This window comes from Phasianus colchicus, chromosome 8 (genome assembly GCF_987193195.1).
Source record: "Phasianus colchicus chromosome 8, bPhaCol1.hap1.1, whole genome shotgun sequence".
Lineage (NCBI taxonomy): Eukaryota > Metazoa > Chordata > Aves > Galliformes > Phasianidae > Phasianus > Phasianus colchicus.
This window is the reverse complement of record NC_143443.1, coordinates 6,424,810-6,452,643: the sequence shown is the minus strand read 5'-3', so window position 1 is coordinate 6,452,643 and position 27,834 is coordinate 6,424,810. Positions and strand designations below refer to the sequence as shown.

The 27,834-nt window shown below is 38.1% G+C and overlaps 1 protein-coding gene and 1 long non-coding RNA gene across 2 annotated transcripts in view; one reads left to right on the top strand and one right to left on the bottom strand.

Moving 5' to 3' along the window:
- The window catches only part of LOC149916998 (uncharacterized), a 30,870-nt gene extending 27,574 nt beyond the window's left edge, over window positions 1-3,296 (bottom strand). The window contains exon 1 of the long non-coding RNA XR_016468655.1: window positions 3,075-3,296. This is a non-coding gene — a long non-coding RNA (uncharacterized LOC149916998). The remainder of the gene's footprint in view (window positions 1-3,074) is intronic.
- OPN4 (opsin 4) lies at window positions 97-27,834 on the top strand. The gene is given in 13 exon segments (XM_031602455.2): window positions 97-508; window positions 8,145-8,287; window positions 10,273-10,406; window positions 11,827-12,030; window positions 13,730-13,901; window positions 14,732-14,896; window positions 17,268-17,375; window positions 18,499-18,679; window positions 20,540-20,692; window positions 21,240-21,308; window positions 21,774-21,812; window positions 22,644-22,797; window positions 22,800-27,834. Coding segments are annotated over 13 exon segments (1,581 nt in total). The 5' UTR covers window positions 97-481; the 3' UTR covers window positions 22,832-27,834.

The window sequence follows — 27,834 nt, the reverse complement described above, 5'->3', positions numbered from 1 at the left end:
ATAACTCTGTCAAAGGCAAAAAAAAGAAAAATTACAGCACTTTTAAGTGAGCATCAGTTTTACGCTGCCACTGAAATGAAGCCTGAATCTGGATGGAACAAACAACAAACTGGGCATGTGCAGACCCTGCAGGATTCTGTATTTAAATGCAAGTTGCTGCTGCTGCCCTTTGCTAAGCTGAAGATGGAGTAAAGCAAGCTGAAGCTCTGGTGAGAAATTCTGCACTACATCTTGCACTATTCCAGTCAGAGAATCTGACAATCTGCTTCACACACACACACGCATGCACAGAAAGGTAAATTGGCTGACTTAGAATCAGAAGAGAGCTTTGCTTTCTTTGCCATTGCTTAGATTTCATTTGCGTAAATTGCCGGTTCATTCAAAGGGGGATATATCTTGTCTCTCTGAAGACTCCATCTGCACCAAATTTGTGGAGTCCCTCAACTCACAGAATGACTCAGGAGCGATTGCCTACACACTGATGGACCTGCCTCTTAGAGCCCCAACAGTAAGTGTTTTCTCTCACTAACAACTGTAGCAAGTAGTTCTGTTGGCAAAGCTGGCACTTATAGAACTGTAAATAGACACTTTAGGTCCACGCATAGATTTAATGATGTAACGCAATACTAAACAACATAAATCTTTAAAAATCTCTATTCCTATATTTACTGTGGAAAAGTCTGTAGAAACAGTGTTCTTCAGCAGTTTTACCTGGGCAAAAGACAGGGAGGATTGTTTAATGAAAAAGTACGATGAATATGTTATAAACTACCAAGAGATGTTCTTGTTAAGTTATACAGTCGGTTAATAGTTCAAACACAATGCTTGCTTGTGTTATTATTCAAAATGGAAATCCCCATCATTTCTGTAAGTGCAGCAAAATGATTATGTAAATGCTGAAGAGTTGTTACTTGCTATTACCAAAGCTTTTCAGAAGGTTTCTCCAGGTAAATTCTACCAAAGAGCTCTCCTTAAAAGTGTGAAGGTGGAGTTCTGTTATGACGACTCCTCAGGACAGAACCTCTTGGGGTTTTCTAAAAATATTCTCTACCACAAGCCTGAACAGAAAGAGTTCAGAAACCTCTTCTTGGTTGTGTAACTCAGTATACTACTGGATTGCATGCTGTTTGTGCAAAAGTCTGTTAAAAAGTATAAAAGATCCAAGTGATCTTTTCTGAAGTTTTTGAAATCTGAATTTCAATGTAAAATATTGATGCTGTCACACCAGGTATTTTGGCATGACCCACATAAGCCAGTTTTCAATACTCATAACATGTTAAACCTGGTGTTTCAGCTTGATCCTAATTTATACTGAAGCAGCAGTAAATATTTTATTATTTGCACAGTAAAAATGCAGAGTGTTTATTTTTAATAAAAGCTGGATATGCATCATGTCATACAGGAAAATGAACAGAAAAGCATCCTGAGCCAAGGCGCTTACAAACTGAATTAGATGGATAACATAATGAAAGAGGATAGCAGAACAAAGCAGGGAGGGATAACTGGGACTGGAGAGCACATGACAGAATGGAAAAGGATTCTGGGGACAGAGTGATTCACACTCAAAAATTCAAAATGAATTTTGTCCTTATTCTGCTGGAAGAGCAAATCAGCTGTCCATTCCCTCCCCCTAAGTCAAGTATTTTCAAACTTCCGCATTTTAATTTCACACAAAGATCGGTTTAAGAGAGTTTCAGAACTGAAAGCAATATGTGCTGCCTGCGGTTGAGATTAAATCTGGAAGACTGGATACAAAATCTGCTATTCTAATTGCTCTAGAGGACAGATATCATCCATGGAAAGCCCTGCTGCCTACTGGAAAGGGCTTAGCATTTGGCGCCACCCTGCTGAACCCATAATTGAGGCGGGATTGATTACACTTCTCTTTGTTCTGTCTGTCATCAGAGATGAAGTGCCACTAGAAGCAAGCTCAGGAATTAGACCAAGAAACTGTGAAGAAAATAAGCGCTATCAGTTATTTGAAGCCTCTGGTAGGTAGAACAAAAACTGCGCCTAGAAACTCTAAGAAATTACTGTATTTCTGTTCTGATAATTTTCTCTATCCATATGATTTGTTGTACTGCAAAAGGCTTAACATTATGGTTCATACAATCAATGGTAACGTATAAATAAGCAACTTCATCACTTATGCTCGTAGGAAAATTAAAAACAAAGAGACCTGATACATTATCAAAGTCAACATGAGACTGCTTAAACTTGTTTCAGAACTGGGCTCTGTTCCATTAAAGCAGTCATTCTGCAAAACCAGTGACTGCAGTGTGAAATCCCTAAGAACAACATAGCAGTCCCTATTTCTTCTTCCTTGTTTTACACTGTATTAGACATAATCCATCTGGCGTCCGAGAAGGAGTAGCTGGAAAATGTCCTTGTCTAAGTCTTTTCTGTTCCCAATTTTTGAAACAAACGAAGAAGTCAACTAATCAATTAGAACCAAGATTGAAATATGTTCAAATCCCAAAATCCTCCTATGAGCATTTCTCGTTTCCCTGCAAACTAAACATTACTTCCCACTCTTACCTTTGGAAGAATGTTAGGAGTGGGCTACATCAAATATGATATTTAATATAAATGCTTACATCCATGGCCTTGCTCCTACTATCATCACTCTTAGCTTTAGTAGAACTTCAGTTATCAAGGTGTCTCAAAGGAGTGAAGAGTGTAGTTATTACTCTAAAGAACTACAGGCTTTTTTATTCTTTCTTTCTTTCCCTCAGTAGTACAGTGTATTCTGTGCAAGTTGTCATTTTTTTCACTTACACAAAAATATTTTTCTCAAGTCATGGAAGCAAGGAGAACACTAGGACTTAAAAAAACTGTATGTCTTCAAATGAAACTTACTCAAAAGTGAGCTGGTATTGTTTTGTTTGTTTAACAACTTTGAAATAGCTACTTAGAAAACCTTCTCTTTAGGAAAAAGCATATAATACATTGTATAATCAATGAAAATTATATAAAGGAATATTATATAATCAAATAATATTAAGATGTTATAATAATGAAATAAGCAAGAGAGTTAGGCACAGCGAGACAAAGATAATAAATAGGATGCCTACCCCTGTCGTGGGCTCACTCAGGAAACTCCAGTGGAGTGGATCTTCCAAAGAGAGGAAGATCCTTCCCTACTGGTAGTCAGCTCTTAAATGGGTCTAGGAGAGGTGGAGCCAGGCTCCACCCCTTCCTGCAGCACAGGTGAATTGCTTTCACCTGTGCTCCCAGGGCTGACTCATTGCTCGCCTCAGGTGATTAATCAGAGGTTCAGGCTGTGACTCAGCAGTTCCCATACATACATGCATTTCCAAGATAAAGCAAATGAAGGCATCAAATATTTTTGGTCTGGATTTCCTTTTAACAGGGGCAAAACACTTAAAGAATCAGTAGTTTTGCCCTGGAAAGCAAAATTGCTCATTTCCTTACAACTCTTTTTAGACCAGCATCTTGTATGGTTCTGACACACTACACAAACTGCCACGTTAAGGCTCAAGTTTACTGAATGCTAGCTGACAATATGGCCAGTTCTACATTAGCCATTTTGTTATAGGCAATATACAAGATTTCTTTTAGGGAGAACATAAAACATTTCCAGAAAGAGGACTGCATTAAACGTAGTTGTTTCCCCCTTCTTCTACTGCTTCCACAAGGACACACTTAAACATGATGGAAGAAAATACACTGATGTGCAGCAACCTTCATAACTTGCTGCCACTGACTCTTAAGGCAAATGGCAGAGTAGGATTTAGGAAAGGATTATACCTATATATGAGGGATAAAAATATCCTCCATTAAGATTATCTTTTCAAAGGGATAACAACTCTGTTTTAGGACACAAACCAACTGCTAAGAGTAGGACAGGAATTCTCATATCGCTGTTCATTATGCATTCAGACCTCCCAGGACAGCAGTCATCGCACCAAGATTGATGGAGCCCAAGAAACATTTGGCCAATACTCTCAAGACAGACTGATTCTTCAAAACTATAGTGCAAATAAATAATAAATGGCTTGCCTATCAGAGATGAATTATTTTACAGCTCTTTCAAAAGGCCAGGTTTCATCATATATAAACAAATTATAAAACCTGCTTTTAAGGAAGACTTAAAATGCTATCCTTGGCACTAAGATATGTTCTCAAACTGACCCTGCTTACTGTGAAGATACTACGTAACATTTCAGTTACTCCCTCTACATCTTCCACAGTTCCTCAAGCAACCATTTTGTTTGCTTGCTTAAGAAGTGTGCAATATTTACGCTGACTGTCAGGAAGTTGGTGCTTCCCAGTAAATTGTTTTCTACAGAATTAATACCAATCCAAGCCACCCACAACACAATATGCCTATGGGTATACTGGCACCCAGTGGTCCAGAGCCTCAGATACAAGTATCTTTATTTGTTAACTCAAGAAAACTGACTAAGGTAAAACGTCCAATTTCTTCCCAGTTCTGCTTCTTTGTTTGTTTGGTGCTGTTTTGAACCATGTTACACAAAAGAAGCTGTGTTTTCATATCACTTAGAAGAGAAATAATGTAGTACTGGTTCTGCCTGTTCATTTCTTTTCATCTTCATTACAGTGTTGTAATGCTGAAACGCTGTAATGTGATGGAAAGTTCAGCAATAATAGCAGAGCAGCACAATCCTAGGCTACAGCAAACGAGAACAAATGCAAATTCAGCAGCCACAGATACAGAAATAAGGGAAGAAAAAACGTTTACCTTCAGAAGCCCACAGGCACACAGGGATCTCCATCAGGACACCCTCACCTCCACTGCCAACCCTTAAATGAGGTGTGGGAAGGAGTGGATCCTGACTTTATCTCTTCTGGTCACTCAGGTGTATTGCATGGACCTGAGCTCCCCTGGGTTGGCTCTGCCTTCTCACCAGGTATTCAATCACTGTTTCAAGTCGTGACTTAGCGTTTTCACTATGTAAGTGCATATAGAAAGCAGGATGAACAGAAGAACAGGCAAGATAATCATGTTCTGGGATACCAATGCAATTGAAAGAGTTGTTCAGACGGAAAGGACAGTTGTCATGGCAGGAATTGTAAAGGTGTGATTTTAGTTCTCTTGTGCCACCCAAGTATTAATACCATGGGGTGACAACAGAAGACAGACTAAATAAGGCTAAACAGAGAAAAGCTTTGAGAATTGTCTGATTTCTTGTTAGGCTGCTGTCCTGATTTCCTCAAGCATTACCTTTTTCCCCTTGTAAGACCTAGAGATGATCGTGACAGGCAAATGTTTTCATCTTCTAATAAGGAAGGTGGCGTGCACAACTCAGTGATAAATTTGAAGTGCTTAGGTCTGATCTAATGCCTTTGAGGTCAACTAGCACCTTTCTTTGACTTCAAGAAGCTTTGAATCAGACCTGTCTTTCCAATAAAAAAGAGTTAAATTACTTTTTTTTTTTTTTTAAATAATGGAGTTTTTTCTTAGAGAACAGCAAGAACTGGAACCCATTTCCAGGAAATCCACACTAAGATGTGAATTTATTCTTCTTTGCCAATCCCTTTCTTTCTCTGTCTATTTGACGTTATGTCCTACCAATGCTCAATTACAAATATTACACTTTTTTTTTTTCACATTTGACATCTTTACTGTCTCTAAACCTGTTTCATTCCTGAATAAGTAGTTTTGGTGTCTTCTAATGTCCCCTAAATAACCTTTTTTTACTATTGTTATTTCTCCATCCATATCTATCCTTCAAATTGTTTCTTGTCCTTAGTTCCCCACAAATTTAATTTAAATTAAAGCCATTTTAAATCTGCTTTTTGTAGCCAAAACAAGCTCCTTTAGTTGCTTCATCTCTGTTACCTTGATTAAATGGATAGCTATAGAGGAAAATATCAGAAATCTCCATTACATTAGTGACCATGATTCGCTCTCTGCAGAGCAGCATCCATAAAGCTACAGAAATAAAGAATAAATAACCCAAACCAAAGAACACCTGGTCTAATTTAATTAAAAGAGTTTTATCTCAGACTCTCCCACTCCACTTGCTATTAGTACAGGATTTTGTGTTACCTTATTGACAGCGTGTTAAGTAAAGCAATCTCTACATGGGCAAGATGCCCACTGATTTTTATGATGTGAGGCCAACTTACGCTTGCTGAAGGAACCTGAACAAAGAAACATCATGATTCTGTCTTTCAGTTAGTATATCAGCCTTAATGCAATCATAACATTTTGCTCCAATTGCAATAACAGCCAGAGCTACATTTTCAGTCTCTCCGATGAGACTATTTGTCCAGCATTCCATCCCTGCTAATAAAGAAACTCAGGGAGCGCATTCCTCTTGTTGAGGACTGCCACGGGCAGATCTCCAGCTCACAGTCAAAGACAATCTTTTGTACAATTTCAGACTCTCCTGGGGTTTAGCTCTTGCTACCGGCACATTGGTTTTAAATGCAAACTGTCTCTTATAATTTCAATCCAATCTCAGAGATCTATTTATAAGTAATGTCTGCCTTTATTGTCTGGAAACGCCAAGGTCCTTTGATAACTGGGGTGTTGTTGAAGGCATTCCTGAGTTCATTCTAGCAGTGAGTGCCAGCAGTTGACATAATTGGAGCATAAAGTAAGAATTTCATACATACATCCACTGCTTTCCACTTTCCTGCCAGCAATCTTCCTCTTCCTGGGAAGGAATAACTGAAAACGTTAGCTGTAACACCGCCTCCCAGTACTTGTTCTGGGAGACAACACACCTAGCCTCATAGCATTATTTATGCTCAGTACAGGCACAGACTTTGATCCCTTGCCCTGGATCCTAGGCCACAGCCAGACTGACGATATTCGCAGTAGGAAAAATATAAGCTATTCAAGATATCTGCTGGGCTTTCTTGACATGGTGTGATTCCTGTAGCTCAGTAGCTGAGGAATGCCATGGCTGCAGCTGACAGACTTCAATTAGGAGTGGTGGCTATGGCATGCCATTCCAGAGTGAGTGCCACCCATGATGAGAAATACCCGGCAATGAAGAAGAGACAGGTTCTATCTGTGCAGATGAACGAGGATGGGGCTTTGTGTTTGTCACGGCTACATTAACTGATTGGAGCTGGTGCCAAAGCATGGTTAGGACAGGGGCAGCTGCACAGAGGTGTGTGTTTAAATCTCCTTGCCTGACTTCACAAGAAAAGGCAGCAGAACAGTGACAATTTGCATGTCCTCTACCATTTTTGTTAGGTGATCCTGATTCCTGGCTGCAGACTTCTTGTTTGCCTCATTGCTAAGATGGGGTCATTTGGTCTAAAGAGTGTTGGTAGCTCCTGAAACTTACTAAGAAAATGTTCTAATTACTATTAGAAGTGCTAGAGTCTCCAGACTTACCTAGTGAATTTTGCCACAAGTTTTAGTAGATAAGATCCACATGATTTCAAGTGCTTAAACGACAATTATCACAAAAAGCAAAATACCTTCGCTCAGTCCAGAGTGAAAATAAGACTGATATGTAAACAAGGTGCAAACTAGAAAGTTTTCCTGTTTAAAGTTTTCCAATCTTTAATTTAGTTTCCACCAGACTGCTGCTCAGTCTTTCACCTGCTGACAGGTTTTTAGTAACTAAGCCTCGAGGGCAGCTAGCGATGTGTTGGTTATTCAGTGGGAGAAATGAAAAACCCATATTAGCCATATTTAATCCCAATAAAGGGTTAAAGGCATGTTTCTCAATAGACAGTTATCCATCACTCCTATGCAGAGAAGATACTGTTGTCAGAACAGAAATCACACTTCATGGGTACAGAAACTTTAATGAACCAAAAACTGCAGAAAATATTCTTGTTAGGTACTGCATTATTGATGTCAGATGAAATAAAAAAGGTCCTTTCATATCTCTAGTTCTCTTCTATATCTTTCATTTTCTTTTGGGAAGGAATAAATTGCTCTTCTTCATTAAAATTCTCAATCCACAGTAAAAGCACAGAGTACTGTTTGACCTGTGTGCTCCTGATGGTGTATATGTGGCTCCCAAAGATGATCAGCTGTAATGTAATTTGAAAGTAATTAGCTTATTCTGATTCTTTTTGCTTGCTGGCATTTCACACTCTTCATCAAGTCCTCTACTAGGGTAGCACACACCAGCTTATTCACCAAAGTGTGACAATCTACCTGTGACTTCTCGTTTGCTCTGTAGAAGATGGCAGTGAAAGATGTTCGTGGTGCTTTTCCTACAGTGGATGTCCCAGACCATGCCCACTATACAATTGGAACAGTCATTCTTATCGTGGGAATCACAGGAACTCTGGGTAATTTCCTGGTCATCTATGCTTTCTGCAGGTATCTTTTTTTGTATTTTTTTTTTTTTAAATACCGAGATGAACTCTAACAGCATCATGACTGCACTCTGTATGCAGTGCAGACATACTATCACTCTAAACGCATATTAGAGATATTAAAAGCATATAAGAGATATTGCTTTATGACACAAAGTGGAAACCTGACTTTTCTGACTTATCATTAACCGTGGTCCATTAGCAACGTTGTAAAAGATTCACCCAGATATGCCAAGCAATGGAAACACAGCTATAGCAGAAAACTTACAGAAATATTTTTGTTATCGGTTGAGCTTCTGCACTGGAATGATGTGATGTTTTGCTTCTCTCTCATTTATCACCTGTAAATTAGGTGCTTCTTTTCTCCGGCTATCTCCTGTGTAGTTCCTCTGCTCCCCTGTTCCCTACTGGAAATGACTTTCATTTCCACATTTTCTAATACTCAGCTTATTTCCTAACAAAAGCCACATCCCAACTTTTATATCTGAAAGTAATCTGACCTGTGAAAACAATGTAATTTTTTTACTTTTTTTTTTTTTAATTCACATTGTTCGTCTTTTCACTGAGCACTGACAGAACATTGCCATGATGTCTAGACCAGCGAGCCTCTCCCTCGTGAGTGATCATTATGCATTACTCTAATAAACATAAAAAATAAAAACTACGTGACAACTTGACTGGGTTAACTCGAGTCACAGGAGTGAGAACCTAACTAATGAGGCTCTTGAGGCTTGTATTAATCTAGTGCATTTATCTAGAAGGTTAAAAAGGTGATCTCACATTTTCTGCTACATACAGAAAATACGTACACAGTATGTGCATTCAGAGCAGATACCAACATTTCAGTGTGAATGACACGGCCTTAAGAACAGATCAGGTGTTGGCATGAAAACCAGCTACATGAGACAAGAGTGAAGTAAGTGACCTAGCTTAGCACTTTGGCTGGTCCCATACAGCAAATCCAGCCATACAGCAAATCCAGTCAGTTGCATTTCCAGTGACAGCCTGTTCTTTATTTGAAGATGTTATGAAAATAAAAAGGGACATTGAAAGAAAAATAACAAGTACATCAGAAGTTCAGAGTACACGTCAGATGCCTACAAAACTGTCTCAAAAAGTCACAAAAGTCTAAGACAGACAGGTATCTGAAATAGAGATTTGTTCAGCAACAAACAAGATTACTGGACAAAAACAAGTAGCCCCTAAGTATCTATTAAAAATCTCTTGTTGCTCCCAAATTGACAGTTTGGGGACAGTACATCTACTCACTGATTCTGCATCAGTACAAAGAATTGATCATTTATTCAGATACTTTATATTTTTGTCTAAGACCAACATTTTGAGAAAGGAGCTAAAAAATTACACTAAGCCATGAACAAAGGAGCTCTCAATTCAGCTTCTCTGTGCACCTTTAAAGCATTGTACTATGATGTTATGAATAACATATGTAAGCAGAATACACTAAAGGCTGGCTACCATTCTCTACAAAGTCGATGTATGTACAAGTTAAATGAGCGTCACAGAGAAGACCTGATGTGAAACAAAATGCTTGATGTGGTGGTACACAGCAAGTTTGCTTAATCCCTGTATTTGTAAGTTATTGCTGATAAGATCACCAGCATGGAGATATGCACTACCCCTCCTCCAGCTTAACACGACCCAGATCCAGCAAATCCATAGAGCACATCAGCTTTAATTTCCTGTTAATCACGGACATGCAGTGCACTGGGTCAGAGTACTTAAGGAACAATGTGATTTATCCCCACCGCTGAGCCAGTTATCAAAACAGTCCTCTAAAATACACAGCAGGATAGGGATGTAAAACAGCCTAATGTTCTCTCAGGAGAGAAATGAGAAGCACACTGTCCTAACTTGTTCTGTGGAGTGCCATGGTGTTTGTGAAGCTGCCAAAACTCACAAAAAAGAGTAACGACATAATTAAGAGCACTGCATTGTTTAAGCAACATTCCTTCTATCTTTTCTTTGTAGGAGTAGGACCCTTCAGAAACCAGCCAATATATTCATCATCAACCTAGCTGTTAGTGACTTCCTTATGTCCATCACACAGTCTCCGGTATTTTTCACCAACAGTCTCCATAAACGTTGGATTTTTGGTGAGAAAGGTTTGTATATCTACTTTCCAATAAATCACTAAGTATTATTTTGCTGTAGTGGCAGTTAACTTCCCATTTCCTAATCCTCAGGTACACTTGCAATTTTCAACATTGCTTTGATATTAAAACCAAAGTTTCCCTGAACATTTTTGTCCCTGTGCAACAATTACATTCCCAACACAAAGAGGAAAATTACACACACAAGATAAAAAGAAGACACTGGCAATCAAAGACAGAGGACCATTCTCCTTGCCGGTGTTCCTTCCCAATCATCTTGTAATGTAACCACTGGTAGAGCCCTGTGACAAAGAACCATCAACTTGCAAATCATCAACAGCAGCTCTAGATAATCTGCTCAGAGACTAGCAACCAGAAAGCTTGGCAACAGTGAGTTTTCTCAACAGAAATATTAACTGAACATGCCCGTGCAGTAAGCAAATGTTCTTGTGGGAGTTCGTGTTAACATATGATTTGCAGAAGACATCTGGTCGTTGGAACTACGAGAGTAATTAACTTCAGTGTGCTATAAAATTGCAGCAATACTTAGGAAAAAATGAACCCCAATTTCTGTCCAAATCATTTTACAATCTATATAGTCAATATCCAAGAAAGGAACCTAAAACAAAACCTCTGCTCCAGCAGGTAGAAGGCAGTATTCCTTCAAAAGATTCTCAAACTGCAAGTGAAACATATGTGACTGAAGTCAACAGCACATCCGCTGCAGGCTTCAACAGTGGAATTTTCACCTTTGGCATAAGGGGTGTGCAAATCTAAGGAGAAAACCCACTCTCAAGGAGTTCACAATCAATAACGTATAAAAAAAGCCTGTAGAAGGAAATTGCTTTCTTTCTTTTTATAACTATAGTAAGAATATGACTAGTCTTTGCTCCTTGAATAAGTATTGACAGAAGTAACATGGCTGTTTTGATCTCCGATGACCAAAAGAATGCCTGTTTTTTCTGCTTCAATTGCACACACGTTAAGAAATAGAAAAACACGACTCCCAGCTTTTAATCATGATGCTTGAATTGTTAAAATTACTTATGAATATATTCATTGTCTGAATATTTACTACAATTATGCTGACCTTGAGATACAAATGATACCATGATATCAAAGTAGCTAGAGGGCATCGTTGAACAAAATAGATGTTTCTATGGGACCTTCAGTAAAACTGGAGTTAAGCAAGATATCATGGGGCCATTAAAAAATTTTTACTAGGAACATCATAAATCAGTGAGTGAAAATATAATTAGCAAGATAAACAGTAGCTTTGAAATAGCATTACAACCGCTAGAAAACTGAAATTCCATTGGCTTATGAATCCCAGAAGACATTAGTTTACAGGAAACACAGACTTGAACCTCCCATAAATTAATCAGCACGAGTAGATTAATTTCACTGCTACTTCTGTCATCTTCATTGAAAGGCTGTGAGCTGTATGCCTTCTGCGGAGCTCTTTTTGGCATTACATCTATGATCACTTTGATGGTGATTGCCTTGGACAGATACTTTGTCATCACAAAACCTCTGGCTTCTGTTCGAGTGATGTCTAAGAAGAAGGCCCTTATAATCCTGGTAGGCGTCTGGCTGTACTCTTTGGCTTGGAGCCTCCCACCCTTCTTTGGATGGAGTAAGTGAAATGGAATACAAGTTTTTTCCCTTATAACATTGGACTAAAAACTGGACTGTTACATTTATAAGAGATGGGTAAATGAATGGCTTGCATATTAGGCCTCAAATACCTGTCTGAGGAAAATTGATAAAACATATATTGAAACTGAAGACCTCAATCTGGAGAAAAAATACAATGTGAATAAGAGCAGCTTAAATGACACTGGCATTTTTTCTTGAACTAATTAGTTATTGTACAAAGAACAGTAAATAAAATAAAGGCCAAAATGTATGAATTATGAACTTGCCTATTATCCCATATCTACTTCTGTTGAGCCAAACTGAACGATGTTAAAAGTGAAATTATTATATTTGTATTTTTTCTCATGACATTTTTCTTCCCCAATGGTGCTGTGTAAGAGCGGTGGCAATTTAAATATCTTCATTCATATAGTAGAGGAATACAGTCTGAATATTTTATTGAAGTACATCTTCAATAGGTCTTGACTATATTCTAGATGTGCAAATGGCACTGGATATTGGCTGCATTGCCCATTCAGACTTTAGTATCTTCACTGAGGATTCTGCTAGGAGTGGCATTTAGTAACTACAAAACAATTTGCTTTTGTCAATTTTTTGTTTGCAAATTGGAACACGCACTTGATCATTGCCACTTGTAGCAAAGAGAGTTCCTGTTATTATTCCTCATTTGCATCCATCTCAGCAACATTAATTTGTTTCCTGTGAGTCACCGGTTTCAGTCAGTAAGTTAGAATGAACTCATCATTCAAAAACTCCAGCCCATTATTGTGTTCCCTAATTCCAGAACAGAATGTGTCAGCTCAACTGAGGAGAGAGTTTAGCAATGTTTTGTTTTCCCCAAAGAATGCTGAAAAAAAAAAAAAAAAAGGTTACAAAGTTGAATTTTAGAAGATGTTTGTTTTTGACTTGCTACTGCCTATCATGACTGCCTTCAATATGAGGCATGTTTAACTAGCCAAACCCCAATGCTTGCAGAAGCAGCCTTAAGTTGAATGAGGCAGAGTTAGAAGAATTAAGCAGCAATACAGTCTTAGATTCCGGAATTTCCATGGGAGAAGGCAGGATACTAACTTGAAAGGTGTTAAATCATTGTCTTATAATTAGGTTCCAATAGGATCCGCACTACTAACCCTCACACAAAAATTGGATGCATCTGAGCACACTTGGTGCGCTATTTTTAAAAGTTCAACAGAAAATATCACTGTAAACAGTGAAAATAAGAGGAGAAATACGATGCTGTTGAGAACGTCTTCACTTATTTGACACAGTTTCTCTAAGGAAATTATATTTTATTTCTATACGTACTCAACTTCCTTTTGTGACAAAATTATTTTGACCTATACAACATAGCTCTCCCCTTTGCAGAATAAATTAATATGTAGAAGTTTTAAAAGGGGCATTTAAAGCAATCAGTTTCATTTCACTCCTTGGAAAGAAAACAATTTGAGAAAATCTGGACTTAAATGAAAACAGCGTGGGTCTGATGAAACAGCCACTGAAGTACTTGGAGAGATGCACTTTGACTATGTTGAGCTTGAAGTTATATTCAAGAATTGGAACAAAATGATTCAGTTTCCAGATCTCATCTCATGTTACTCTGAGTATCTTTCCCTAACTCCTGCATTCAGAATACTGGTAAGAATCCCATTGTGGTTTACATCTTCTCCTGTCTCTAGGCGCCTATGTTCCTGAAGGCCTGCTGACTTCCTGTTCCTGGGATTACATGACTTTCACACCATCAGTCCGTGCCTACACAATGCTGCTTTTCTGCTTTGTCTTCTTCATTCCTTTGATTGCTATCATATACAGCTATGTTTTTATATTTGAGGCTATCAAGAAGGCCAACAAGTAAGTAACTAGAAGTCTTAAGTTTTTATTTCTTTGTTTAGATGACTGCTTTTTTTTTTTTTCTTTCTTAAAACAGACTATCAGAAGAAAATTGGAAAGTTTTTCTCTTTCAGTTCAAGTGTATAACCGTGACAGGAAACCAAGTAAGAATTCTGTCAATGTGGTAAAAATTATGATCCTTAGAAGGGCCATTCAGGGCTCTGAATTTACAGCAGAGCTGTTCAGTATACTTGTTAATGATACAGAAAATCGTACAAGTAGCAACCTGAGAAATCAGAAGGATGTGAAAGAGCTATAGAAATTAACCAATTGTGAAAAGTAATACTAAACAGACATCAGAGATGTCCAGTAACAGTGCATAGAAGCTATTCCATAGAAAAAAAATGAAATCAACTGCAAACACTGCTTTACAGTGAGTAAAAAGGAGATAAAATTAATCACACGTCTCTGAGACAGAAACTATCATACAGGCCAGCGTCTGCCACTATTTTTAGATATCTGTCTTGTAAATATCAGCACAGTAGAAAATGCAGACCGACAGTAAAGTACAACAATCTGATATAGGGAAGCAAAGACTTCTCTAGCTGTATTTTGTATTTGTCCAATTAACTGGAGTAGCTGATTTATGTGAACACTCTTCTAGCATTGAATTATTTTTTTTTCCCCTACATTTTGCCCTTGACTAGTGCAGCTGAAGTACACCAAATAGCAAGGGAACAGTCACATATTGACACGCATTAAGAATATATGACTTATCACATAAACTATAATAAGAGTTACTGTTGCAATGACTGATCTCAATTTTGCTGTTACACATTTACTTCCCCTAGGTCTATACAGACATTTGGATGCAAACATGGAAACAAAGAGCTCCAGAAACAGTATCATAGGATGAAGAATGAATGGAAGTTGGCTAAGATTGCACTGATCGTCATCTTGCTTTATGTCATTTCCTGGTCACCATACTCTGTTGTTGCCCTGGTAGCTTTTGCTGGGTAATTATGAATTTATCAGCAAATGAAGGTGTGCAATGGGGAAAGACAGATGAAAGCCAAAGCTACTTGTCAACTCTAATGCCTGAAGTGCATTCAAAACATTAACCTATTTTAGAGTGACATTTAACAAATACGGCACACACTGACTGTGATTTTTTCTTAAGTTTGACTTTTCAAGGAGAAAAAAAACAGTAGTAGGAAGTTTATTACTTTCAACATAAGAAACAATGCTGATGATTTCTGAATGCATGCTCTGTGACAGAGTATTTGAGCTATCTGAATTTTATTTAGCACCAAAATGTTAAGGGAGCCAAAAAGAACCACCCAGGAGAGATTTTTTCTCTACTTCTTTTACTTGCAAGTCTATTTATTTGCTTGTCTTACATCTAACTGATTAATTTCCTTACATAGATGTAAGGAAAACAAGCTCAACATTACACAAGTATATACTTGCTCTGGGGAGCTATGCAGTGTTAGACATAGAAGTAAACATAAATCATAACAGCATGTTCTTCATTTATCTAATTATCAGTGTTTCATACAGTAGTTTCCACGAAAGTATGATACCATTAATATAGAATCTATATACAGCTTGACTATCTGATATAGACCAGAATGCTGTTGGTGCAACCTAGGTAGGAGTCAAAAACTGCAAGTCTGGATGTCTTGGCTATATGTAGATATGTCTATTATGCTAAAGGCTGACAATGAACAGGCTTCTTAATTGTTCAGTGCTTCAGTTAAGGCTTTCTAAAGGGGATATGACCATGCTCTAGAAAACCTTGTAAACTGCAAAGATTCTGAAATTTTCAACTAGAAGACTCCAGCAGAAGACAGTACATTTTAAGAGGCAGGAGTGATCATTGTAACACACCTAAGGAAGAGGCAAACGTGGCTTCCTAAACACAGCGCTTCTAAAAATATTTTGCTTAAGATGAAAATTTGCTAAGAGAACATTCTCCTATTCTCTCTCCCCACAGAGCCAATTCCAAGCAGCAGCAAACATTTTCTCCAGGAAGGCTCCTCACTCAGAAACTCAAACCCTTAGAATAAATCCAACTCCAGAGTCCCCTTTCCTGTCACAAGGGACTTAAGTACTAGGCACTTATCACTAGTGATATGAGAGCACTAGAGATAGAAAAAAGGTGTGAAAAAAGAATCATAGCTGCTTTACAGCACTGCTTGCTCCAAGAGAACTGAAAACAATAGAAAATGCTTTAAGCTAAGCATTCTAGCTGCACAGAATTGTCAGGTTGTTCTGTATGATTCATTATCTACTTCAGCATGATCAAGTGCCTGCTGAACTTCTAGCCTGTCCCCTGTTGACTAAAATCAAAACAAATGGACAACTTTATAACTGTACAGCATCTGTCAAGTAAGCACTTGCAAGTTTTTCTCACAAAGACAGCAAGTAAACAATACAGCTTCATTCAGTTTTTTTTTTTTTTTTTTTTTTTTAAGAAATTCCCTGAGTATATCAGGAAAGAAGCAGGAACACAATGCTAAATAGGTCAGTTAAAGATGGAGGTTAAACTGCTGTCCCAGAAAATAGAGGTGTCATAAAGAAAGGATGCTAACTTAGACTAATTAGTCATTTTACTTAACCCTTTCTACCAATCCGAGTTCTTCTTAGCTCCTAATCAGACCCATGGAGAATCTGTCTGATAGAAGTTGCCTACAGAACGTGTTATTTTCGTCTGAGTAGTTGTACTGACCTTCTTCTGACAAGACTCTATGGGCTACTTCAAAGTATCTTCAGATAAAATGGCTGAAAGAAACATGGCAGATATCAGTCATGATTTCTGTATCCTCTAAAGGCACAAAACCTGTATATACGCACAGCCACAATAACACAAGTGAAGTTTATGTCATGAGAACACTTGTTCCCTCCTGATTTTAGTTCAGATCAGGCAGAAAGTTTGAAAAGCAGAATTGATTACATATCTTTCCTATAATGCTTCACTCTGCACACTCATTTAGTGACATATTTAGTGGTGGGTTATTTAGCGAGTACATCTGCTGAGTTTGAAACAGATACTCTGATGAACACGCATTCATTTACTGGAGGCAGACTTTGTCTCTAGGGTAAATAGCACAGGGGTTACCACTGAATCATAGCAGTACTGCAAGAGAAGCATCACGAAAATTGTGTTTCCCAGAAATGCAATTAGGCTGGTGCACATCTTTGCAGGAAAAGGATGTAAAACTTGTCCCTCTCACAAAAAAAGGGGAGAACATCCCCTTTTTACATTCTGTGGAGCAATAACAACGCACTGTATTGTCAGCTTATAACTGCTGAGACTTTTGAGAACTCAGTACTAAATATGTACTGTATATACACTAAATAGATTATGTATTTGTATTACTCTAGGTATTCTCATGTTCTAACACCCTTCATGAATTCAATACCAGCTGTGATTGCCAAAGCTTCTGCCATCCATAACCCCATAATTTATGCCATCACTCACCCTAAATATAGGTAAGTTCACTCTTGTAAAATAAATTTAACGTAGCAGAGAATATCAGGCAATAGCTTCATCAGTTAAGGGACTAGTAACCAATCTCTCATTCACCTGTTAATTTTACCTTTGCAAGACAACCTTCTCCTCTCCAAGCAAACTTCTCAGTGCCGTATAAATGTCAGTAGAATTTGTACTTGGAACAGTTTACTGTGCAGATGGGAGCTGGAGATGTTTATGGAATGCTGATCTGTACTTACAGATCACATGATAAAAGATAGAGACCTTCCTAGCTCAGAGGAAATCATTGTAAATTTAACTATCTTCAAGGGAGATCCAGACATCTGTCAGCATTAGAAATAGCAGTTAAGTTAACCAGGCCACTGAGGAATGCAATCCAGTAAGTCAAGTTACTCCTTCCCTATTTTGTGCATCTTCCTCACCCTTCTTTATGCTTCCTTATTTCAGATAGTATTTCTTCTGAGCTGTAACATTTACACTCATGACCATACCAAGTTCAGATGTAGGCCATGGAATCTGATGGATACATACACTGTTTCATTCTTTACACAGACCTGCAAGATAATTTGACAGAGAAGTGTGGGCATGGACTTCTACGTGGGATGACTGGGAGGGAGAAAAAAGCCATGCAAAGGAGTTTCCTTATGCTGCACATGAGAAAAAGAATTCTGTAATATAGCTGCCTTTTGTACTACCCTGCAGATAGCAGGCAGACAGATGTGCTAAAGGAGGCCAGAATAGCTGCTTAGGGGAAGATTAAAACAATTTATTACGTGGTACTTCTGCAAGGTTCAGTTGAAAGAACAGAATTTTATTTTTGCCCTGATTAAGCTGAAAGCAGATAAAATATTTTAATAGGTCCCTTCAGCTCAAAGAGTTATTCTTTAATGCCCTCGCCCCTGCCAAGTAAAGCATTTGAATTCTATGGACCACTGTTAATAAGTGATATTGTAGGGTGATTGTTTATGACACACTGGATATCTGGAAAACCCTTTATTGTACCAGTAATTTTCCAGTCCATGCAGCATTAGTGTATCTCTCTGAATAAATGCACTGTGTATGATGACTGAATTTTTATTCTAACATTAAAAAATCTGACTTGTTCTACCTCCTGTCCATTAGAACAGCCATTGCGACATATGTTCCCTGCCTTGGATCCCTGTTGAGAGTTTCTCCTAAAGAATCCCGATCCTACAGCAGTTATCCCTCCTCCAGACGAACCACCATAACCAGCCAGTCTTCTGAGACAAGTGGGCTGCAGACAGGAAAAAGGCGATTATCTTCCATCTCTGACAGTGAATCGGTAAGGAAGACACTTCTCATACACGTTTTTAACTGCAGAGTAATTGACTTTCATAGAGTCCTCCAAAGTGATAAGTGCTTTAGATGAAACACTTTATGCTGTTATTATAAGAACTTCAGAAAAAGAAAGGGAAGAAGTAAAATAAAAGACGACCAACATGTAAGAGCAAACTGTAGCATGTTATGTTCTTGTCCATTTTTTACACTGAAGGAGGAATGAAGACACTGGGCAACAGGCATTTCAGAAGGCAAGGGAAGTTTAGATTAAGAGAATCCTAGAAAACCTCACCATTCTTCTAGGATGGAACTTGTTTGACCACAGATTTTGAGTCTGGACATAGAAAAACAATCATAGAATCAAAATCGTACAATTGCTTGGTTGGAGAAGACCTTAAAGATCATCAAGTCTAACTGCAACTTAATCATACTACGTAACTAACAATCCGTAACTAAATCATATCCCTGAGCACCACATCCAAATGGTTTTTAAACATATACAGGGATGGTGACTCAACTACCTCCCTGGGAAGCCAGTGCTTAATATCCCTTTCTGTAAAGAAGTTTTTTCCTGATATCCAAGCTAAACTTACCCCGGCACAACTTGAGGCCATCTCCCCTTGTCCTGTGTGTCGCCAGTGAGAAGAGACCAACCTCGCTCTCACTGTACACACCCTTCAGATACTGGAAGAAAGCAATAAGGTTTCCAAACAGCCCCAGCTCCTTCAGACTCCCCTCATAGGACATATTCTCCAAGCCCTTCACAAGCTTTGTTGCCCTTGATGCCCTTTCTTTACCAAGGTGCCCAAAACTCAACATAGTATGAGTTGAGGCCTCACCAATGCCAAGTACAGAGGCAGGATTACTTTTCTAGTCCTGCTCACCATACCATTCTTGATACAAGCCAGGATGCCACTGGCCTTCTTGGCCACACCGCTGACTCACTTTCAGCCAATAGTCTATCAGTACAACTAATCTGTTAGTCACTAAAAAATTTAGTGAAACGAAAATTTTAAGGAAACAATGGTTTCTTAAGGTGAAGCAGGGTCTATTTGGAAGCATTAACCATCAGACTTAAGTAAATCAACAAATGCATTTCTGAATCCTTGTCACATCAGACCTCAACATCGTTCTGCTACCGTTCCAGGTAAAGCCAAATGCATTGCACAGCAGCTGGATATAGGCAAATATTTGGTGTCCTAGGCTCTCCCTTACTACACAGTTACATTAGTAACTTTGAAATTGTTTTAAATACAATCTCCAAATATATGAAATGGCAGTGATCTTCTCAGTGATTATTTTTTCATAGTCAGACTAAACATCATATCTAATGCAGTCACATTCTGAATTCAGACATTTGTTCTTAATAATGACATTTCAATTTCTATGTTCTTTTCACTTCTCAGTCCAATCAAAACTCAGTGAAAAGGCCAACAGAGTCAGGAAAAGAAGGTAGTGCAGGAAAGAACATTCAACTCATGCAAAATCCTGCTGTTTTTTGTTTGTTTGTTTTTCCATTCATTGAATTAAATCTTCATAAAATCAGGAATCCTTCATGAGAAGAAGTGCTTCTAAACTAACCAAGTGCATTAGAAAAATTTCCATAGTACATAACAGAACACCATTTTGTTAGAAATTTTGAAGTAAACCCTACCAAAATAAACAAACAAGAAAACAAGAAGTTGACTGAAGAGATTTAATAAGGTTTTTGGACTTAAAGGAAAACAGTGCATGGAGTTGTACGTGGCATAGCTTTTCTGAAATAACTTTCAATTGGTGACTGACTCATAAAATCTGTTTAGGTATCATACTACTTGGTCAGAAATCTAAGATCATGCTATTGCTTTTGCTGTATTCATTTTAGGGCTGTACCGATACAGAAACTGATATCACCGGTATGACCTCCAGACCTGCTAGCAGCCAGGTTTCCTATGAAATGGGCAAAGATACTACCCAAACCAGCGACCTAGGAGGCAAACCTGAAGTGAAAAGCCACGATTCTGGGATTTTTGGAAAGGTAATACATTGCACAGTAACAGAATTCTTAGGCAACAAGTAAGTCAACAATGCTCATTTTATCATAATTAATCATAAAGAAACTGGCCTAGAAGATGAGAATAACCTGTAAGTTAGTGCTGTAAGTAACGTCCTTGAGGCTGTAAAAGGTCATCAGCTTTTTATTTACAGCTCTAATTCATCATTCAGCTGTCTTTGTTGTATTTCTGGCGAGGAGCTGTTATATTGAACATAGCATATGCATGATGTGTTGCCCTGTGTTTGTCTTTAAGTGTATAATCTGTAATATTTTTATTTCCCCATGTTGCACAAATTACTTGACTCATCTTTCTGTCGTGTCACCATTTGTTATCAAATAAGCTTGTACAGTGAGTGATAGAAAACTAGTCTGTCTTTGTTAAATTACTTTATGTTCTGTAGTACAAAGTTACATTTAGTTTATTACTGCATTCCTCCTCTGTTCCCTTTTTCTTTTTCCCACTCTTTGTATTTCACATCCATGGTAACATACCTATACATTGTCTTTTTCACCTTTGTTTATTTTCCAGACGATTGTAAACACAGATGAAATACCCATGGTGGAAATGAATGTCACAGAGCATTCTGCTACATCTACTGTAAGAACAACTTTAATATTTGGCATGGGTTAAGATGAAGCAACAAAGCCTAATGACAATCTCAGTCCCTGAGCACAAATTAAGTTTTTGCTGAGATGTAAAAAAATCACATGAGACTCCCACTAGAATACAGAAAATATTGCCTCAAAATGTAGATAGTGATCTATCTGATCACTATCTGATCTACCTGAAGCTGAGCAGAAATTGATAGAGAATATATGTGCTACAGGTTCTCCTTAAGCTCTGCTTCTTAAGAAAACTTAAGTTGAATTCACTAGGTTGTCTGCCCATAATTTGCTTTGGGGTGAGTGGAAACATTGTTCAAATAAAGATAACAAAAATCAATGTATAAAGCAAGTGGAAATAGCTATTTGATAGCTGTCCTTTTGAGACAGTCAATCTTGTAGCAAGTACTTCTGTGCAAAGTGACACTGTTGACTATTTATTGTTCTCTGTTTTGAGTAGTGCAAAACATCTGAAAAATGCAGTGTGGAGGAAATTCAGGTAAGTTTCTGAAACATATCATGTCACTTATTCAGTAAGCTGTGGGCCTAGTGTCTCTCCTACTTCCGTTTAACAAAGCTATGGCATACTGATATTTATGTTTTTTTTTTTTTAAATATATTCCTCAAATGAGTCAACTTGCCCTAAATCAGTGAAATAAAAGAGCTGATAGGAGGAAAAAAAAGTTTTATCTTAGCAGTAATAAAAAAAATGTAACAAACAGGCAATTTTTATTGATAGTAGTATTCCTTATAAGCTATTATTAGCCTTATCTTAAGGGTCTCTTTTGTGGTCCCATGCTACGGATGGATAGCACTGCTATTGTTACACAAATTAATCCTTTCCTGTTTGACTCCATTCTCTAGTTTGTCCCCCCTTCGAAATATTAATCTTTTTATCTGTTTCACACCACCTCATCTTAGTGAACCAAAACAGCTGCTTTGTCACCTATGTAGTTTTCTTTTAATGGAGGGACTCTTAAAATTATTTCTCTCTTACACTGAGTACATTCTCAGTACTTTTTCTTCCTCCCACAGTGGAACGTGCTGTCATTAGCCTGGTCCTTCAAAGTGAACTAGATTCTGAATTAATATACTAACACAAAGACACTATCTTGTTTATACTTCCTCTCCTCCCCCCACAATACTCATAAAGCATTCCAAAAATATTCACATCTACTTCTTCCTCCATCTTTTGAGTTTGGCTTTAAGGTAGTAGCAGATACTAGCAAAGCACCAATCTAAATACGTCACATTTTCATAGATGATGCAGCCTGATATCCTTTGTAGATGTTTTTGTTTTCCATTTCTTTTAAAACCTTGCATTCTTCAGAGAAGTGAGAGCCCGAGTGGCATCGGACTAAAAGGAGAGCCTCGCCATAGAACATCCACATCTCAGATACCCAGCATTATAATAACATGCAGCAACATACAAGGAGTAGAGCTGCCTGCTGGATACAGCACTCGTTTCCTGTACCCAAAGAACAAAAGAACAAGCAGAAAAAGAGCTCCAACAGCTGAGTGGCAAAAGCCCAAAATATCACCTTCACCAATACCTCTGGAGGAACCATGAACCAGCTGAATCCAGAAGACTCTCCCACCTTGCTCTGAAACGCAGCACAAGACAAGCAAGAATAAAATCTAAGGGAGTAACCTGTTCAGTTTCCGAACTGACTCCAGTGCTTCACTTTTGATCTGAGTCACACTGCAATTTTATTATTTCTTCTTTTTGTGGCTCAAATAAATTATTTCTCTCTTGTAGATTTTCCTCTTCTCAGGCATATTACACTGTTACATGGATCTTACCTACAAGCCTCTTTTGATTAATTTGAGAGAAAAGGGAAGTATGAGATCCAGCCTTTGTCCAATTACTGTGGAGTAACTTCAAAGCTATTTGGGGAAAACCTTAAATTACTTTCTGGAGATGCTTTCCTTATTGAAGTTCCTCAAGCAAATGAAAACACTCAGTGCTCCTTTCTCTTAGTAATTAGAAAGTTCCCTCATTTTCTTGTACAAAGCAATTGAAAGGTAATGCACTTGAGCACTAATTTGAGGTCTCAGACATTTATTTTTTTTTATTTCTGAGATTCTAGAAGATGAGAAGTCATCTGCTTTTCCCTGGTGTTCTTTCTGGAGTACAAAAGTAAGTAGATAGAATTAATTTACAATCTGTAGAAGTTTACACCACAAGAATGATAAGGTATAGTCAGTCCACAGTGGGGATATATCCCTTTTAAGTCTAAAAACATAGGGTAAAGAGAGCTATTGAAGCAGTTCTTAACAAAAGGTGCCTCAATAGTTCTCCCTTTGGTTGAAGGAATAGAGGAAACCACGCAGGTCATTTTGCCCTAAGTAAATCAGTTCTTATGTCATATCAGAGAAAGCCATAGGACTATACAAATGTAACCAACTTATTCCTTTGAAGGCAAAAAAGTTCAGTCAGTTCCAGAAGGCATGGGTCATTGATTACAGCCAAATGTTTGAAACTTAGTTTGAACTGAATTAAAAAAGGAGGTGATAATGACTTCTGAGGCAGCTAAATATCAGATCACAAACAAGTGGCTATTTCAGACAGGTAAATGTTGAAAGTCTTGGGTGTTTCTACATAAATCATAGGCATTAGAAATGGAAAAAGGAGTAGTGCAGTTTCTCCCTTCACCTACCACAACTGGGTATTGTTTCCATGCAGAAAACAATGTTAAACTGACAATATATATACTAGCAATAAGGAAAAAGAAGGGGGAAAACATCTTGAAACAGGAAGCCTGTTCAAAGATGTTCATCAAGCCTAAAGAATTACATTCTTACTGTTTTGGCTTATAAAATAAGAGAACATAAAGCATATAATTGTCCCCATCTTTTGCCAGGAAATCCAGGTGGCAGAAGGGAAGAAATGCTAGCAAATGTTGCCTATTTAATACAGGCTGCAAAAGGCTGAACACATTAAGAAAATAGGTCAAGGCTTACACATGCTTTTTCTTGTGCTACTAAGATGCATTTGTGTACAACTTGCCATTAAGAGCTAGACTTTTCACTCCTGTTACAATTCCATTCAGAATTAATATTCTTGAAGACTGTACTCTGCTCTTCTGCATTCCCTTCCACTTTTAGAGAGTATTAAAAGAATACATTGATGGCTAGAAAAGCCCTATGAATCCACAGCATGTTGTTCTCTCTATCCTTCAGCTCTAACATGTACTAGAGATTAGTTTGTGTCTATAAAAAGAACTGCAGCTGTTAGTGCTTGTCTACTTACAAGAGGCTTGAAAAGCATATATTAATTAGGGAGAATTTGTTTAGGAGCACTTGAAAACTCGTGTGTACTCCCTGTGTAACTAACAACCTCACCTTCCCTTCCACTGACATTACCAAAATCATTCGTGGAAAAGTCCACAAAACTCATTACACCTAAATCTCTCACTGAAGTCATCAACACAGTAACCCCAGTGGCATTTGGAATAAATCATTATTCGTTCTTATTTCATCTCATTTTAGCAGCTTTATTTGTGTCCTGTATCCTCTATTTGGCAGCCATTCTCTCCGCTTTACTGTCTCTTTACACCCCTTAACAGAGATGACTGATTGGATTAAAATAATTCAGGACTGAGGTGATTCATGTTTCAGTTAAAGTCAACTGTACAGGCTGTTCTGCACTAGCAAGACTGCTTGCCATTCACCATGCACTTGGGCATATTCCAGTGACGTGGAGGTGTGAAAGGACTAGGGCAAAACTGAGGCACTTCCCTTTGGCCTTTCATGCTACAGCAGCTGTTCACAGAGCAGCCTGCTGGCAAAGGGAATAGCAAGAAGTGCTGTGATTTAACAGGCTCTGTACCACAATGGGCTCAAGCTCAAATTCAGGCTTGGGTCACAAGTAAAAATATTTGGCCTGAGCTTCCAAGTAATTCAGCAAAATTGCCGTGGTCTTATAAAAAAGGTGCCAAGAATCAGTGTAATAAAAGCCTGTTGCAAGACAAGCCTGAAGCAGCACCGAAAAAGGCAATGGCGAGCAGCTGATCTTTCCAGCTTTCACTTATTATCAAGGATCTTAGTTCATACGTTTTGCAGGTTATAGGCTCAGTTAATGCACTTTTGGGAATCCATTTTTCATCCAGCACTGGACTAGAAAGGGACATCACACAGCACTAAATAAGTGTTCACACATTCTCATGTAAGGCGGACAGACTGCTATCAAAGAGCCTGCAGATCTGTAGACAGTTTTACTCAAATTATTGTAGCAGACGAAAGAAAATCTCTCCCCCTGCACTGGTAGCAAAGAGTACTTTTCTTCAAGCCCTGTGTAAAACCAACAGCAAGTCCAACATCCAGAAAAAAGTCACATAACGTGGATAAATTGCACAGGCATGTCTGTTTTCCTTATTATGACCGGTGCCATGTTTTCACATAGGACATTCCAGGGAAAGCTGCAGCACAGCCCTCATCCTACTCTGATCCCTCAGGGAAAGAATCACATCTCAGTAACCCAGACAGAGCAGCTGTATGTCTCTGTTCCTGTAACAACTATTTACACAGGACTCTAATGAGAGAGGTCCTTTTTCTGCAAAGCAATGTCAGTATCACTTAGTTATTTCAGAGGCTGAGCAACAGGTATCTCAGTTGTGCTTATAGCCTCGCAGTTGTAAACATCATAGGAATGTGAAGACTCCCACCTTATAAATAGCATTATATAAAAGCAATCTTAAAACAAAGAAATTATGAGTACTGGCCACACCTAGCAACCTCAGGCAAGGGCCACAATCCCACACACTAAACATTTTACATTGAACAAAAAAAGGTTATGATGCCTCTCTCATCTCCTATCTAATTCAGAACCTAAACGCTCATTTTCAAACTCGCAAATAGGTCAGCTCCTAAATCTTGACAACTGTGAACTTGGACATCACTTACAAGGACAGAGAAATGAGGAGATGATCCGTGTAAACCTAATAAACTCAGTACATTTTCTCAAAAGCAAATCTAGCCTAATTAGTCTAATACAGAGTACAAGATTTTTTTGTAGAAAAGTAATAGCTTTGTTGCAGCAATCCTGTCAGCAGCAGAACCTTGCTAGAGACACGACCCAGGAATTCTATGTACCTGGCTCACAGAGTAAAGCAAATGGTACAAGAGATATGTCAGCATAGGAAAATGCTAGTACATTTTCCAAACACTGATATCACCTCACCGTGCATGGAGATATCAGGATCTTGTGATGTTCAACCACAAGTCTGGTCTCACAGCGTTTGGCTGGCATACTAAGCACAAGCATTTTTGGCAATGGAATTGGCTCTCAAGATTAGGATTCACCTGAGGTTAAAAAATAGGATCAGTGACTGGGAAAAACAGAAGGGAATTCATTCCTCTGGATGACAAACTTTTCCCTTACTCTTCAATTATTAAACTTACAAAAACAGCAGTACTGCTTCAGATTCAGCACCAAAAATAATTTGGACCCCTCTCAGGAGAGCAGTAACCAACACTCGCCACAGAAACCTTATGTAGGAGAGCGTGTTTAATATCCACCTTCATTTGGGCTACTAGAATAAATACTCAGGCATGAAGCACAGAATTTCACAGGAAAAAAAAAAGCCAAATGAGATCTTCTAATGATAGCTATATCTTCAGTAATTAGTAGAATTAATGGAAACACTTTACCAGGCTTAAGTAACTCAGATATGCTGCAAAGAACAAGTGAGCTGCAGCTCAGGTTAAACTGTCTCAGCAAGCAATCCAACACAGCTTGAGCTAAAAGAAACCTCACGATATACCTCTTATGCCATTGTTTCCTGTTCATATTTATGGAGTCATATGTAGTTCTCTTATATTACAGTTCCTGGAGAAAGTTACCTCCTCCTGTTTTTTCTCTCCCTCCACAGAGGATCTGCTCTCAGTATCACCATCCAACTTGAACATTTCACTTTGCCAGAAATAATCAGATTCAGCCACTAAGAACATGAACTTGACACATTTAAGAAGTTGCTTGAGGGAACTTTTGCAAAGCACGCTTTATCCACAAAGCAAGAACAAAGCTGTTATTCATTTCCCTCAATACTTAGTTTTCACTGTAACTTCCATGTATATTTAAGACAATAGTTCAGTAACAGACAAAAGTCTGAGACCATATTATTGGATAAAACAAGTGCTCCTATGCAAAGTCACTTACAGGATGTTTCTGAATAGGCTGCAGAACGTTTACAGGCATGCTTGTCAGTAACTGTATGTGTTCTATTGACTGGAAAAATAAAACAGAAAACCCACATCCTTCCACAAAACGAGCCTGAAGGTTTACACAGAAAGTGACCGTAGATCTAATGTAGAAGCACATCCTTTAAAAGCTCCTGTACTTTAAAGGGTACTATACTTGCACAAATTCACCCTTTGGATGGATATAATCCATTTATAACACATTTTTGTCAGATACCTAAAGATATCCTACACAAACATTTACATAACCCCTTAAGATACACAACTGAACAAGTTGATAACATTCAGTGACTTCTAGTAGTGACCAAACATACTTTAAA